The sequence below is a fragment of the Hyperolius riggenbachi genome, chromosome 7, assembly GCF_040937935.1.
Source record: "Hyperolius riggenbachi isolate aHypRig1 chromosome 7, aHypRig1.pri, whole genome shotgun sequence".
In the NCBI taxonomy this organism is placed as follows: Eukaryota; Metazoa; Chordata; class Amphibia; order Anura; family Hyperoliidae; genus Hyperolius; species Hyperolius riggenbachi.
The window spans coordinates 18621748-18638042 of NC_090652.1; the positions used below are offsets into that span (position 1 = coordinate 18621748).

Consider the following 16295-nt stretch of genomic DNA (forward strand, 5'->3'; position numbering starts at 1 on the left):
ACAGGCTTCCAGTATCCGTACCCTCTTCTCCCACTCCTCACCCACTGATAGCAACACCGCAGGAGAAATGCTAGCACAGGCTTCCAGTATCCGTACCCTCTTCTCCCACTCTTCACACACTGATAGCAACACTGCAGGAGAAATGCTAGCACAGGCTTCCAGTATCCGTAGTTTCAGGTGCTGCACATCTCATATCTTCACAGCATAGACAATTGCCTTCAGATGATGGTGTGGTATATGGGGTACAAAGACAGTGTTGTTTTTCTTGTGAAATTCCCAATAAGATTGATGTCTCACATGACCCTCTTCCTATTGAAAAAACAAAAGTTAGATTCAAAATGGCCACCATGGTCACCACCCATCTTGAAGTTTCCCCCCCCTCACATATACTAATGTGCCACAAACAGGAAGTTAATATCACCAACCATCCCCATTTTATTAAGGTGTATCCATATAAATGGCCCACCCTGTATATTTTGTACATGGAGAAAATGTTGTTTGTATGTATGACAAATTGTAACTAGAGTAGTTAGTAAGTAGGGGCTGTCTTTACTTCCTGCCATTGCAGAGCTGTAGAGAAGCAGAGAGTGGGTGGGTCTGCCTGAAACCTCTGCTGGTGTAAATCATTCAGCAGGCATCAATATGTACTAAACACCATCACGTGATCAGGAGCTCTGCCACAGGGTTTTATCTGTTTATCCATAAAATGAGAGGAAATTGACTTGTTAGAAGCTGGATAACAACCAGTTGTGCTGCCGGCCAGTGCTGGGCCGAAATTACGCATGCGCGTAATTACGCATCGTAATTTACCGTTTTTTTACGCGTAAGCGTTACGCGTAACTTACGGTCTTACGCGTAAGTATGTACGCGGAAGCCGTAAAGCGGTATTGTAATTACGCCGCCTACCGTAATTGCTAGGCATGCGTAATTTTACGAACACTTACGCGTAATTTTACGCGTAATTACTAACGTAAAATCTCCCATTTTCTAAGAGTAGCCAATCAGTCAACATCCTAAGCAACCAATAGTATCTTCTCCCGCCCTTCAGTATAAGCGTACGTTTTGACGCATACGATTGATATGTACGCAATAACTGTCACATTGACGGCTATTGCGTACATATCGTCCGCATGCGTCAAAAAATACGCATTAATGGGTATTACAGCACTACGCGTAACATCGTAGTGTAAGCGCCTTCATTACGGTATCCTTACGCGTAATTGCGTAAGTTTACGCGTAATTACGGTGATGTACCGTAGATAATTTCCTACGCCGTAACCGTAATTGCGTAATGCGTAATAGCGTAAAATTACGCGTAATGATCCGTAAGCGTAGATTTTTCCATTACGAGCAGCACTGCTGCCGGCTAATCATATATGCAAAGTTCAGGCCTTGGGTTTAGGCATTTTTTATTTGGCAGAATGGTTCACAAATGCTGATAGATAGCTCCAAAAGTTCTTCTAACCGACAAATTAACCTCTATGTGTATAAATTGTGCTCTAATTCCTGCAGGAGGCGCTCTCCTGGTGACTGCTCCTGGAACTCAGCAAGCCAGGATGGGGACAGATGTGACCATTCCCTGCTCCTTCAAAGTCAATGCCCCGCCCATCAATCAGAGACAGGTGGCAATATTCTGGTATTTTCAAGGGAAGGAAGTATTACGTTTTCAGAATGGAGTAACGGTACCAGCAGATCCTCGTATGTCCTACACAGGCAGACCAGAAGAGGGCGTCGCTAATCTCATCATTTCCAATGTTACCATAACAGACGGTGGAATCTATAAGTGCTCTGTACTCTATGCCTCGGAGAAGGGGGAGACGGACATCAGATTAGCTTTGCAAGGTATGTATGCAGCATGTGATTAACTGATTTACAATATCTATTGTTGTTAAAGTGGACCCAAAGCAAACATTTTCTTATTTCAAAATATTTAGTTGCACCACTCTGACACATACAAAGATAAATAAACACTCCTTCAAGCCTATGAGCATTTCAGTGCATGCTTTTCACCCTTCTCTTTTCATAACTAGGGTTATACAGGTGGCAGCCATTACTTCTGAGCTTAGTAGGAGGTTTTAGATCATGGGTGTGTTTGTCACCAGTTACCTTCCCTCACAGGGGCGCCGTCTATGTGAAATCTCACACAAGCTGAGATCATCTCCCCTGTGACATCATCAGTAGCAGCCTGTGTTTTGTTTTTTAACTCCTCCACCAGTCTGCCGGATTCTGTCCCGGCAATATGAAAGGAAGGGAGGGGTTCCTCCAATAAATGGAAAATATTTTATATTTGTCATCATGCAGCTGAAAAAAGGCTGCTATTTACTATTATAAGTTAGAAAATAGATTTTATTTCTGAAATCTTGTATTTTTAATTTGGGTCCACTTTAAGTGTTCCTCTCTTTAAGGGCCCATTCACACTACAAATCGCTTTGCGCTACCGTTTTGTGCAGGTGGTTTCACAACAATTAGCGCAGTAAAATAACTGCTCACACTTCCGCGATTCAGAGTAATCACAATCATCGCTTTATTAAGCACTGTACCGCCATCACTCCAGAATCACGGCAAAATGCTGCATGCCACGCGTTTTGCGATTGGCGCTAATTGCAAATCGCCCACAATCGATGCCAATCATGGTAATGAGATCACTACCTTATACTTTCTATTGCACCAGCACTTTAAAAAGTGCTAGCGCTTAGGCAATTAGCGGAAATCGTTAATCGTTCAAGTGTGAACGGGCCCTAAGACCCCATAAACCACAGCTAGTCATGCCACAGTATCTACAAAGGATAACAAATCTACATGTCTTCATAATCAGTCAACATCCTGTAGTCTTCTAAAAGCGGACGTTTGCAGTAGAGAGGTATGCAGGGGAAAGGAAGATGAGCAACACAAGACCTGATTTAGGATTTTTCACACAATTTATATCCTACAGAAAGGGACTAAAATGTAACTTTTATTGATGTATAGTTAAAAATAGAGGTGTAGCGAATGGTTCGCCGGCGAACGGTTCCAGGCGAACTTTGGGGGTTCGCGTTCGCCTGCACCAGGCGAACTTTTGCGGAAGTTCGATTCGCCCCATAGACTTTAATGGCCGCCGACTTTAATGGTTAATAGCAAAGTCCCCTTACATAGTAGAAACACAGAAATTGTTGGGAATGTTAAGTGGAATAGTGGGAACAAGAGGAAAAAATTTTTTTTCAAAAAGACCTTATACTTTTTGAGAAAATCAATTTTAAAGTTTTAAAGGAAAATGAGCCGATTCATAAAAAAAAGAACCGATTCATTAAAAAGAACCGGATGATTCAAGAACCGTTAGTATAGCAGAGAATGCGTCCTGAGCAGGACATGAAGCTGCCGGCTCGCTGCTGTCTCTCCCCACCTGCCTGCACCTGTCACCCTCACCTAGCCTGGCACCCAGTGCACCCATGGGTGCCAGGCTAGGTGAGAGTGACAGGTGAGGAGGTGGGGAGAGACAGCAGGAGCCGGCACCTATGCGTCCAAAAGGAGGCATTCTCTGCTATGTGGGAGGCGTCGGAGATCTTCAATCAACTTAATTGAAGTTCGCAACATAAGAGGATACAGTTCGTTGGATCGTTTACCGTGGATATTGGCGTGGGAAAACTTTTTTAAAGGTACAGGTAAGTATTTATGGTTAATTTAGAATAATAAAATACTTTTCTCGTGGTTGTGTTTTTATTTCATTTAACCCTTTGTGGAAATGGGTAAAGGGTACTTTGTACCCCTATACTCATTTCTCCTGGGAGGGGGGTGGGCATCTGCGGTCCCCTTCTTAAAGGGGTCTCCCAGATGCCACCGTGAACCCCCCCCCCAGGGAGTCGTCACCCCCACCTCCTCCTGGGGCACCGGAGGTTGGGAAGAGCCCCTTGTCCATTGATTGGACAAGGGCTCCGGGGGGGAAAGGAGGGGAAGGCTTGGCCGCCCCTCCCCTCCCCGGAGCCCCCCCATACCATGGACCATGCGGGCTGGCATAGCTCAGGGTAAGAAGCCCCAGTCGGCCGGGGCTCCGCATTCTGGCTATCCCAGCCTGCATGGGGGACAAGGGGTTACAGAGGCTCGGGAGGGGGGACCCCACGTCATTTTTTTTTCATTTATTTCCCACACTCAGCACATAAAAATAATAAAAAATATATATATATACATATATATATATATATATATATATATATATATACACATATATATATATATATATATATATATATATATATATATATATATATATATATATATTATTTTTTTAAAGGACTTACGAGGCCACAAGTATGAAAAAAGTTAAATACCATTTCATAATCCAGATCCATGGAGGACGCCATCTGCGCTCATTCCGCCATGGCACCCGCAGTAATACCGGCCCCGGTCGGGTCCCGACCCCTCCAAACGGGTCGGGTTCTCATTCCCCCCTCAATATGGCCGCAACAGATTGCTGCGGCTGCGCAGTCCGCAAAGATGCGATTGCGGCTGCGCAGCTCTAGGTCCTCCTCCCGATGTGTCCGATGTATGCACGCATATTGATGACGCGGCAGGAGGAGGCCCTAGAGCTGCGCAGGTGCAATCGCGTCTGTGCGGACTGCACAGCCGCGGCAATCTGTGGCGGCCATATTGAGTGGGGAATGAGAACCCGACCTGTTCGGAGGGGTCGGGAGTCGGGACCCGACCGGGGCCGGTATTACTGCGGGAGCCATGGGGGAATGAACGGGAGGGCGCGGATGGCGTCCTCCATGGATCTGGATTATGAAAAGGTATTAAACTTTTTTCACATTTGTGGCCTAGGAAGTCCGTTAAATATTGTTTCCTGCTTTCTTTTTAACATATCCTGCAAATTTGGTGTTGCTAGGATGTAAGGGGCCTTTGCTATTAACTGCTAAAGTCGGCGGGTGATGATAACCAACCAGAATTATAGGGGTGCAAAAGTGCTGAATTCTGCCATAGGCTTCCATTAGGCTCCCTATTTCACTTTCAAAAATCTCAAATCTTTTCAAAGGGCAGTTGCTCAGCAGTGGCAAATTTTCTAGCATTGTAGGAACTGTTAGGGGGATCATAACTGGTGAGTTTCGGGCCCCTAGGCCGAAGAGGTCATAGCCTAGGGTCACAAAAACCTGTTTATTTGGGCAATTTCAATGGTAGTGATGCTAACGTACATAAATCGCAGCAATGGCCGTTAGCAACGTCTGAATCTCACGAAATGTCTCATGCAGGTAGAAGACATATTGTTAGACTTGGATTCCAAAGATGGGGTCCCTACATCTCTGCAAACCAGAGTTACAGTTGTGCAAAATTAGTAAAATCCCCCATAGGCTTTCATTGGCTCCCTATTTCACTTTCCAAAATCTCACACCTTTTCAAAGGGCAATTGCTCAGCAGTGGTAAATTTTCTAGCATTGTAGGGACCCTTAGTGAGAACATGACTGGTGAGTTTCAGGCCCCTAGGCCGAAGAGGTCATAGCCTAGGGTCACAAAAACCTGTTTATTTGGGCAATTTCAATGGTAGTGATGCTAACGTACATAAATCGCAGCCATGGCCGTTAGCAACGTTAGACTTGGGCTCCAAAGATGGGGTCCCTACATCTCTGCAAACCAGAGTTACAGGGCTCCAAAATTGGTAAAATCCCCCATAGGCTTCCATTGGGCCTCCTATTTACCGTTCCAAAATCTCACACCATTTCAAAGGGCAATGGCTCAGCAGTGGCAACATTCATGATCCCCCTAAGAGTCCCTACAATGCTAGAAAATTTGGTACTGCTGAGCCATTGCCCTTTGAAAAGATGTGAGATTTTGGAAAGTGAAATAGGGAGCCAATGAAAGCCTATGGGGGATTTTACCAATTTTGGACCCCTGTAACTCTGGTTTGCAGAGATGTATGGAACCCATCTTTGGAGTCCAAGTCTAACAATATGTCTTCTACCTGCATGAGACATTTCGTAAGATTCAGACGTTGCTAACGGCCATGGCTGCGATTTATGTACGTTAGCATCACTACTATTGAAATTGCCCAAATAAACAGGTTTTTATGACCCTAGGCTATGACCTCTTCGGCCTAGGGGCCCGAAACTCACCAGTCATGTTCCCACTAAGGGTCCCTACAATGCTAGAAAATTTTCCACTGCTGAGCAATTGCCCTTTGAAAAGGTGTGAGATTTTGGAAAGTGAAATAGGGAGCCAATGAAAGCCTATGGGGGATTTTACTAATTTTGCACCCCTGTAAATCTGGTTTGCAGAGATGTAGGGACCCCATCTTTGGAATCCAAGTCTAACAATATGTCTTCTACCTGCATGAGACATTTCGTGAGATGCAGACGTTGCTAACGGCCATTGCTGCGATTTATGTACGTTAGCATCACTACCATTGAAATTGCCCAAATAAACAGGTTTTTGTGACCCTAGGCTATGACCTCTTCGGCCTAGGGGCCCGAAACTCACCAGTTATGATCCCCCTAACAGTTCCTACAATGCTAGAAAATTTGTCACTGCTGAGCAATTGCCCTTTGAAAAGATGTGAGATTTTGGAACTGTAAATAGGAGGCCCAATGAAAGCCTATGGGGGATTTTACCAATTTTGGAGCCCTGTAACTCTGGTTTGCAGAGATGTAGGGACCCCATCTTTGGAATCCAAGTCTAACAATATGTCTTCTACCTGCATGAGACATTTCGTGAGATTCAGACGTTGCTAACGGCCATTGCTGCGATTTATGTACCTTAGCATCACTACCATTGAAATTGCCCAAATAAACAGGTTCTTGTGACCCTAGGCTATGACCTCTTCGGCCTAGGGGCCCGAAACTCACCAGTCATGTTCCCACTAAGGGTCCCTACAATGCTAGAAAATTTGCCACTGCTGAGCAATTGCCCTTTGAAAAGATGTGAGATTTTGGAAAGTAAAATAGGGAGCCAATGAAAGCCTATGGGGGATTTTACTAATTTTGCACCCCTGTAACTCTGGTTTGCAGAGATGTAGGGACCTCATCTTTGGAATCCAAGTCTAACAATATGTCTTCTACCTGCATGAGACATTTCGTGAAATTCAGACGTTGCTAACGGCCATTGCTGCGATTTATGTACGTTAGCATCACTACCATTGAAATTGCCCAAATAAACAGGTTTTTGTGACCCTAGGCTATGACCTCTTCGGCCTAGGGGCCCGAAGCTCACCAGTTATGATCCCCCTAACAGTTCCTACAATGCTAGAAAATTTTCCACTGCTGAGCAATTGCCCTTTGAAAAGATGTGAGATTTTGGAACTGTAAATAGGAGGCCCAATGAAAGCCTATGGGGGATTTTACCAATTTTGGAGCCCTGTAACTCTGGTTTGCAGAGATGTAGGAACCCCATCTTTGGAATCCAAGTCTAACAATATGTCTTCTACCTGCATGAGACATTTCGTGAAATTCAGACGTTGCTAACGGCCATTGCTGCGATTTATGTACGTTAGCATCACTACCATTGAAATTGCCCAAATAAACAGGTTTTTGTGACCCTAGGCTATGACCTCTTCGGCCTAGGGGCCCGAAACTCACCAGTTATGATCCCCCTAACAGTTCCTACAATGCTAGAAAATTTGTCACTGCTGAGCAATTGCCCTTTGAAAAGATTTGAGATTTTTGAAAGTGAAATAGGGAGCCTAATGGAAGCCTATGGCAGAATTCAGCACTTTTGCACCCCTATAATTCTGGTTGGTTATCATCACCCGCCGACTTTAGCAGTTAATAGAAAAGGCCCCTTACATCCTAGCAACACCAAATTTGCAGGATATGTTAAAAAGAAAGCAGGAAACAATATTTAACGGACTTCCTAGGCCACAAAAGTGAAAAAAGTTTAATACCTTTTCATAATCTAGATCCATGGAGGACGCCATCCACGCCCTCCCGTTCATTCCCCCATGGCTCCCGCAGTAATACCGGCCCCGGTCGGGTCCCGACTCCCGACCCCTCCGAACAGGTCGGGTTCTCATTCCCTCCTCAATATGGCCGCCACAGATTGCCGCGGCTGCGCAGTCCGCACAGACGCGATTGCACCTGCGCAGCTCTAGGGCCTCCTCCTGCCGCGTCATCAATATGCGTGCATACATCGGACGCATCGGGAGGAGGACCTAGAGCTGTGCAGCCGCAATCGCATCTATGCGGACTGCGCAGCCGCGGCAATCTGTGGCGGCCATATTGAGGGGGGAATGTGAACCCGACCCGTTTGGAGGGGTCAGGACTCGACCGAGGCCGGTATTACTGCGGGTGCCATGGCAGAATGAACAGGGGGGCGCAGATGGCGTCCTCCATGGATTTGGATTATGAAATGGTATTTAACTTTTTTCATACTTGTGGCCTCGTAAGTCCTTTGAAAATTTTTATGTGTGTGTGTGTGTGTGTGTGTGTGTGTGTGTGTGTGTGTGTGTGTGTGTGTGTGTGTGTGTGTGTGTGTGTATATATGTATATATATATATATTTTTTTTTTTATTATTATTATTTTTATGTGCTGAGTGTGGGAAATCTGAAAAAAAAATGACGTGGGGTCCCCCCTCCCGAGCCTCTGTAACCCCTTGTCTCCCATGCAGGCTGGGATAGCCAGAATGCGGAGCCCCGGCCGACTGGGGCTTCGCACCCTGAGCTATACCAACCCGCATGGTCCATGGTATGGGGGGCTCCGGGGGGGGGGGGGAGGGGCAGCCAAGCCTTCCCCTCCCCCCCCCCCCCGGAGCCCTTGTCCAATCCATGGACAAGGGGCTCTTCCCAACCTCCGGTGCCCCAGGAGGAGGTGGGGGCGACGACTCCCTGGGGGGGGGGTTCATGGTGGCATCTGGGAGACCCTTTTAAGAAGGGGACCGCAGATGCCCACCCCCCTCCCAGGAGAAATGAGTATAGAGGTACAAAGTACCCGTTACCCATTTCCACAAAGGGTTAAATGAAATAAAAACACAACCACGAAAAAAGTCCTTAAATTTTCTTAATTAGCCAGAAATACTCACCTGTACCTTTAAAAAAAATTTCCCACGCCAATATCCACGGTAATTGATCAACCGAACTGTATCCTCTTATGTTGCGATCTTCTATTAAGTTGATTGAAGATCTCCGACGCCCCCCACCCACATAGCAGAGAATACGTCCTTTCGGATGCATAGCTGCTGGCTCCCGCTGTCTCTCCCCACCTGCCTGCCTGCACCTGTCAACCCCCACCTAGGCTGGCACAAAGTGCACCCATGGGTGCGCTGGGTGCCAGCCTAGGTGGGGGTTGACAGGTGCAGGCAGGTGGGGAGAGACAGCAGCGGGAGCCAGCAGCTTCACGTCCTTCCGAGGATGCATTCTCTGCTATACTAACGGCTCATGAATGAGCCGGATCTTTTTAATGAATCGGTTCTTTTTTTATGAATCGACTCCTTTTTTTTTACTTTAAAATCGATTTTCTCAAAAACTATAAGGTCTTTTTGAAAAAAAATGTTTTCCTCTTGTTCCCACTGTTCTTCTTAACATTCTCAGTAATTTTGGTGTTGCTAGCTTTTAAAGGGGCTTTGCAATTAACCATTAAAGTCGGCGGGGGTATATTTTCCCACGGTCAGAAGGAGAATTTACATTGAAACTTTAAAATTGATTTTCTCAAAAACTATAAGGTCTTTTTGAAAAAAAAAAATTCCCTCTTATTCCCACTGTTCTTCTTAACATTTTCTGCAAGTTTGGGGTTTCTAGCTTTTAAAACGGCTTTGCTATTAACTGCTAAAGTCGGCGGGCGCTTAATTTTCCCACGGTCAGAAGGAGTTACTTTAAAATTGATTTTCTCAAAAACTATAAGGTATTTTTGAATTTTTTTCCCCCCTCTTGTAGTCACTGAAAGATCTCAGGTGTTAGACACCTTGAAACATCTTTTCCATCAGTTTTCTGGCCAGCATAAATGTTTCTAGTTTTCAAAGTTTGCCTCCCCATTGAAGTCTATTGCGGTTCGCGAACTTTTATGCGAACCGAACCTTCCGTGAAGGTTCGCGAACCCCGTTCGCGAACCGAAAATCGGAGGTTCGCGACATCTCTAGTTAAAAAGCTTGGGAAGAATTCCAGGCTAAAGTGGATTAGCAACAGTAATATATTTCATGTAAGGGCAAAACTTGGGTAAGTATCAATTTTTTGAATAAGGTAAAAAACCTCTAGAGCCCTCTATCATTACTCACATTAATAAACGAGCAAAAGTCTAATGATACAGGGGCAAACGTAAGATTTTCAAGGGGGGGGGGGGGGATTCCTGAAAGCTCTAAATCAGCCATTCACAATACAATATAATAATATGGTACATCATGCTGGGTACACATAATGCAATTTTGCGTCCCACTGACAGGATCTGGAAACTATTTCCTAAATGTCCAATCTGCTTCCGATCGACAATGAGATCTATCAGGAGCAGTTTGGATACAGATAATAATGAGGACAGCTGACATTGCTAATGAAGGGGAAAGTTAAGAATTTACACAGCAGGGCACAGGGCTGTGCTCATACCAGGCTCTGTTAAGTTCCTCAGAGCTGCTCCATGTTCTGTACACACACTGCTGCTCCATCCAAAGTCAACTGTAGCCAGGAAAGAAAGGGGAAGGGGAGGCATATAGTGTAGGCAGCAGCACGGTGCTGTGAGCTGAAGGATGCCTGCAGATATTCTGGTGTCTCAACTTGTGCCTGTTCCCAGACACTGCACCGGCCCTGGTCTGAGGGGGGATTCTGGCCAGCTGTAATCCCCCCCTGCGTTTGCCTATACCAACGACTGAGTTCACAATGCGAGGGTTATACTTAGGTATAAGTATAGAAGATATGGTATATAGGTATAAGTATAGAAGATATGAGGATTACACGTCAAAAAACCCATTCACACTGTTGACAACTGAATATAACAAAGTGAGGGCTAAGCTTTAGTAAGCATTGTATGATAAGTATGAGGAAAAAACCTCAAACGCCCATCATCATTGTTACAAATACGAATATACACTAACCCCACCTAAAACCCAACATGTTTCACTACAATAAAGGTAGCTTTTTCAAGGGAAAAATAAATAAAAAAAGTGCTAGAGTGCTGCATTTCGTGCTAAGGTGCATATTTACACTACACAAAATAATCAAAGTCAATACATGGTATAGCAATTTTGGCTGTATAGTGGCAGCCATAAGTATATGTCCTCCGTGCAGCCCTTTTATACTCCAAATGAGGGATTGCAGGAGAGGGTTGGGCTTCCCTGCTCACTTCTGTCGAAGATTGGTGGGATTGCCTGTCAATCAAAGAAATCACCAATCATATTATCTCACCACCACGTGTATAATAGTCCAAACTAGGATTAAATGGTATGTCAGCATACATACATTTACATGACTGCACTCATAATCTTACCATCCACCCGTCCTCTATAAAAGCAGAACGCTTGGGGTACTGTAAAAAGCTTTTTCTTATGAGATCATAAATCTCAGTCTCCCATTGGTTGAGAGCTGAGCATGTGACACAAAACGTCATCCACCAATCAATAGCGCTCTACTAGTTAGGTATCGCTCTGCTGCCAATCAAATGCATCATAGCAACAGAGCGGCTCACGTATCTCACCTCATGTGTGCAGCGTCATAGCAGCGGCGCACATTGCGCATGACGTAGTCTCTGGGTGCGATACGGGTCGCATCCACACCGTGAATGGGACGGCTGTATACAATGAGTGGGGAGGTGCCCGCCGGTGTAATGTCAGAATGGGCAGCCCGGAAGCAGCCTTCCTTACTGAGTATCACGCATGCTCAGTGGGAAGTTAGACACTATTTACCTAAAATATCTCCGCTTCCGCACCTCCTACACTTCCGAAATTCTCAGGGGAGGGAGGGGACCCCCAGATCTAGCTGTGTGTCGAATTGCAGCCCCCGAGCCCCGCTAGTTCCCGAGATAGGTTTGCTGCAATCAGTCTCGGGAACCAGCGGGGCTCGGGGGCTGCAATTCGGCACAGAGCTAGATCTGGGGGTCCCCTCCCTCCCCTGAAAATTTCGGGAGTGTACGTGGTGCGGAAGCGGAGATATTTAGGACGTTTTACGTGGCTGCGCAATTAATTGGGGCACAGGCTCCTACTGCGCATGCGGGGCTGCCCAATCTGCATGGCTGCCCATTCTGACACTGCACCGGCTCGTGTATCCACCCACTTTGCCTCCTCAAAGATACATGGTGGAAGAAGACTCGTTGCTAGGCAACCCAAACGGCTTCAGAGACTACATTAAGGAGAGATCTTGTTTCCTTGCTTACCAGTATGTTAAAAACGCATACTTAATTTCAACTGCAGGTGGACAAAACGAGGAATTGGAATTTAGTGGTATTAATACGCTTACATGTAAAATTATAAATTCTGCTGACTTTAGCCAGTGTACAATGACAGATTCTATAAGATCTATGGTAGGTGAAGAAGGGATAGTGACAGCCTTCTATGATACAGGCAAAATCCACACATACTAAGGCCTTTTTCACATCAGGATATTGCATTTTAGGGGACGTTAAGGTTGCATAACGCGCCCCTAACGCAACGCCTGGTGGTGTTGAAGGAGGACGCCAGATTGATCCGCGTTATGTGGCTCTTGGTGCGCCTTTTTTGTTCTGTAGACTGCGGAGATCACGTGATCGGAACACTCCGCATCACGTGGTCCCGCCACCCAATCGGCGCACAAAGCGGCTTCTCCAGGAAGAAATACATTACGTCAGCAGTGCAGTGAATATTAATTAGCCATGTGGCTAATCACTGTGCATGTGCAAACAGTCTAACGCAGCTAAAGCCCAGTATAACGCACAGCATGCTGCACTTTCATAGAACGTACAGCGTTACTATGTAACGCAACGTGGGCACTGTGAACAGCCCATTGATTTTTCATTACTGTGAGTTGGGCTGCGTTACAGGCTGCTCTAACGTGCGCCTGTAACCTCTCACTGTGAAAGCAGCCTTAGTTAACATTTAATAGCTGAAGATGATAGATAAAATAGAGGGGGTATATAAAGTGTAGGAGTACACACAGTACAGTCTCAAGACGCTTATCGTGACCCTGAGACTGTACTGTGTGTACTCCTATTTGTTATTGCCTGAAGAAGCGGGAATATACTTGCGAAACGCGTTGCACTGTTTATTGGAGTATATAAATAAACTTGTTTGTATTAAAATTGACGGTATTATGTCTACTTCGGGGAGATGAGTCCACCACCGCCTCCCGAGGAATTTTAAAGCTTTTAATACATTTTATTCTTTTGGCGCCTCTGTTCTCCTTACAATATCAGCATCCACCCCTGGTGGAGGGGTTGAATCCCCCTTTTCTTCTCCCTATCTACAGAGAGCGACTTCTTAATCCTGAGTGAGGACAGGTCTAATCTCCTCACCTGCCTATTACAGTGGTTACCTATACGGTAACTAGTGATGGGCGAACACCTGGATGTTCGGGTTCGGGAAAGTTCGCCGAACATGGCCGCGATGTTCGGCATGTTCGGGCCGAACCCCGAACTCCCTGAACATCCCGCTTTTGGGGGCCCTATGGGGTCGCAGGCATAAGGGGGGAGCATGCCCCGATCGCGGGGGGGGGGTCGGAAATTCCCCCCACCCCCTCCGCTAGCACTCACCCCTCTGCCCGCTTCCCCATACAAAAGTTTAAGGAAAGTACCTGTGGTAGTGGATGGCCTGGCAGTGGCACTGTGGAGTGAGGAGGAGGAGTCCGGAGAGTGACGCGTTGAGGGAGGCCGGGCAGCGGGCGGTTCAGCGGTAGTACCCTTGTGGTACTTCCGCCCTTTCTCTGACCTCACGCCCGCTGCCCGGCCTCCCTCAACGCGTCACTCTCCGGACTCCTCCTCCTCACTCCACAGTGCCACTGCCAGGCCATCCACTACCACCGGTACTTTCCTTAAACTTTTGTATGGGGAAGCGGGCAGAGGGGGGAGCGCTAGCGGAGGGGGTGGGGGGAATTTCCGACCCCCCCCCCCGCGATCGGGGCATGCTCCCCCCTTATGCCTGCGACCCCATAGGGGGGCCGTATTGCGGCATGTTCGGGCGAACAGGGCCCTGTTCGGCCGAACAGGGGACCTGTTCGGCGGCCATTCAATAGTTCGGGGCGAACCCGAACTTAAAAGGCCGAACACCATCAGGTGTTCGGCCGAACTCAAACATCACCCGAACAGGGTGATGTTCTGCAGAACCCGAACAGTGGCGAACACTGTTCGCCCAACACTAACGGTAACCCTGACTTGTGAGTATATTCATTTATATACCTCTCATTACCCATTATTGTATATACTACACTATATTGGACTCTCGGTGTTCCCTTCTTTTTTTCCATGCAGCTAAAGTCACCCTCTATTTCAGACTTCATGCAGCTAAAGTCACCCTCTGTCACTGACTCTATGCAGCTAAACTCACCCTCTATCACTTTGTCCTTCTCAAAACACAAATAGTCTTCTATTAAAGGCTTTCACTGACTGACTGTAGTTTGGGAACCCTGCCATTAACAGTGTAAGAATGGCTACAGTTTATATTTTCCTGGTAAAATTTGTATTTGTCTCCGCCCACTTTATGTAACCTTGACACGCAGTCACTCAATGACCAAGATTGTGAGCTTTCAGGTTCCTGAAAAAAGTGTGATTGTAAGCAGTTTATCCACCAAGGCAACCTGAGGGCTGTTTGTTGCCCCACCCTTTTAGTGAATTTGATTTGAACCCCAGTCACCCAATGACCGACTTTAGCAAGTTTGAAGCCTCTGCCATTAACAGTGTACCAATGGCAGCAGTTTAAATATTCCTCTTGGAAATCAATAGGTGAATTTTGATTGGCTGTTGTAGGCTCCACCCACTTTCCTGAATCTTAATCTCATTTACCCAGTGGCCAAGTGTGCTGAGTTTGAAAACTCAGTGATTAACAGTGTAAGAATGGCTGCAGTTTACATTTTCCTATTGAAAACGAATGTCTAAAATTTGATTGGCTGTTTTATGTTCCGCCCACTTTTCCTGGCTTTGTAACCTCGGTCACCAAGTGACCAACTGTGCCAAGTGTGGGGACTCTGGCTCGATTACAGTGAGAATGGCAGCCTTTTCCATTTTTTCCATTTACATGAATGGGTGAAATCCGATTTGATGCTTGTAGCCCCGCCCAGGATGCGAGACCCCAGAACATATCATCCTAGGTAGTAAGGGATCTGTATACCAAGTATCATTCAAATCAGTCAATGCGTTTTCAAGTGATCGCAGCACATACATACACACATATGATTTTATATATATAGATTTCTTAAAGAGGAGCTGTCAGCCATACTATCTCAGAAAAAAAAACACATATATACTGTATGTAGATAAACACTTGCTCTGCTTACATAACATATGCATTGCACTGCCCACATTTTGATTTTAGTGATTTTTCTACAGTAAAAAAAAGAGAAAATCCTTCTTAGCATTTCCCATTTTAACTGTGGCTATTTTGAAGCCAATCCTGATGTCATTTCCTTCCTTACTCTCCTCTGCCTAATTGTGTATGCATTGCCCGGATTCACTATAGCATTGTCTCAGCATGAGAAATATTGGCCAATCCGAGAATTTTGTGTGTACCAAATAAGAGTCAGGTAAACTGGGGAATGACCATTTATCAGCAAGAAAAGTAATAGTGATTTTGACATTTGGATTGCCTAGTTAGCATCCTTATTACTTGTTTACCAAATAAAAATAAAGAATTGATTTTTGATTTTATGCCCGCCAGTTACACTTTAAAAAAATGCAAGCTCTAACATGTTCCGACACTATATTACACTATATTATGATGTATCCATTACTCACTTTGACAATGTGCAGGCGTGAACACTACATCTGCTACAGCACCACATCAGGAAATTGCATAGTGTGTATCTAGCATTAGACTTTAAGGGGCCAAGACTAATTGAAAGATTGATCTGAAATGTTGTATACACACCAGGTAATTTCCCCCTCAGATCAATAGATCAATCAATAATTTATGCCATGTCCAATCTGCTTCCAATCAAAAAAAGACTTGATATTGTGCACTACTGATTTCAATATCGACATTCTCATTTGGAAGCAGATTAGACATGCTGGAAATTATCCATCAATCCGCCAATCTAACTGGAAAACTGCAGGTTGTCTACACAACATTAGGCTATAAACACCATGCAATTTTCACCTCAGATCATCTGATCAATTTATAATTCCAGTATGACTGATCTGCTTTCAATCCAGAGAGAGATCATAGTAATCAATGAATTGGCAATTTGGCAGTGGAAAATTTTCAAATGCAGGACATGCAAAACCCATCACCATAAATCACTCAAACA

At 45.5% G+C, this 16295-nt stretch overlaps 1 protein-coding gene across 20 annotated transcripts in view; it reads left to right on the plus strand.

The window, feature by feature from the left end:
* Positions 1–16295, plus strand: part of LOC137524117 (uncharacterized) — a 515954-nt gene that overhangs the window by 284865 nt on the left and 214794 nt on the right. For all 20 annotated transcript variants that reach the window (XM_068243637.1, XM_068243636.1, XM_068243632.1 and 17 more), the window contains one exon: positions 1513–1842. In XM_068243637.1, coding sequence (XP_068099738.1) covers positions 1513–1842 — 330 coding nt within the window. The remainder of the gene's footprint in view (positions 1–1512; positions 1843–16295) is intronic.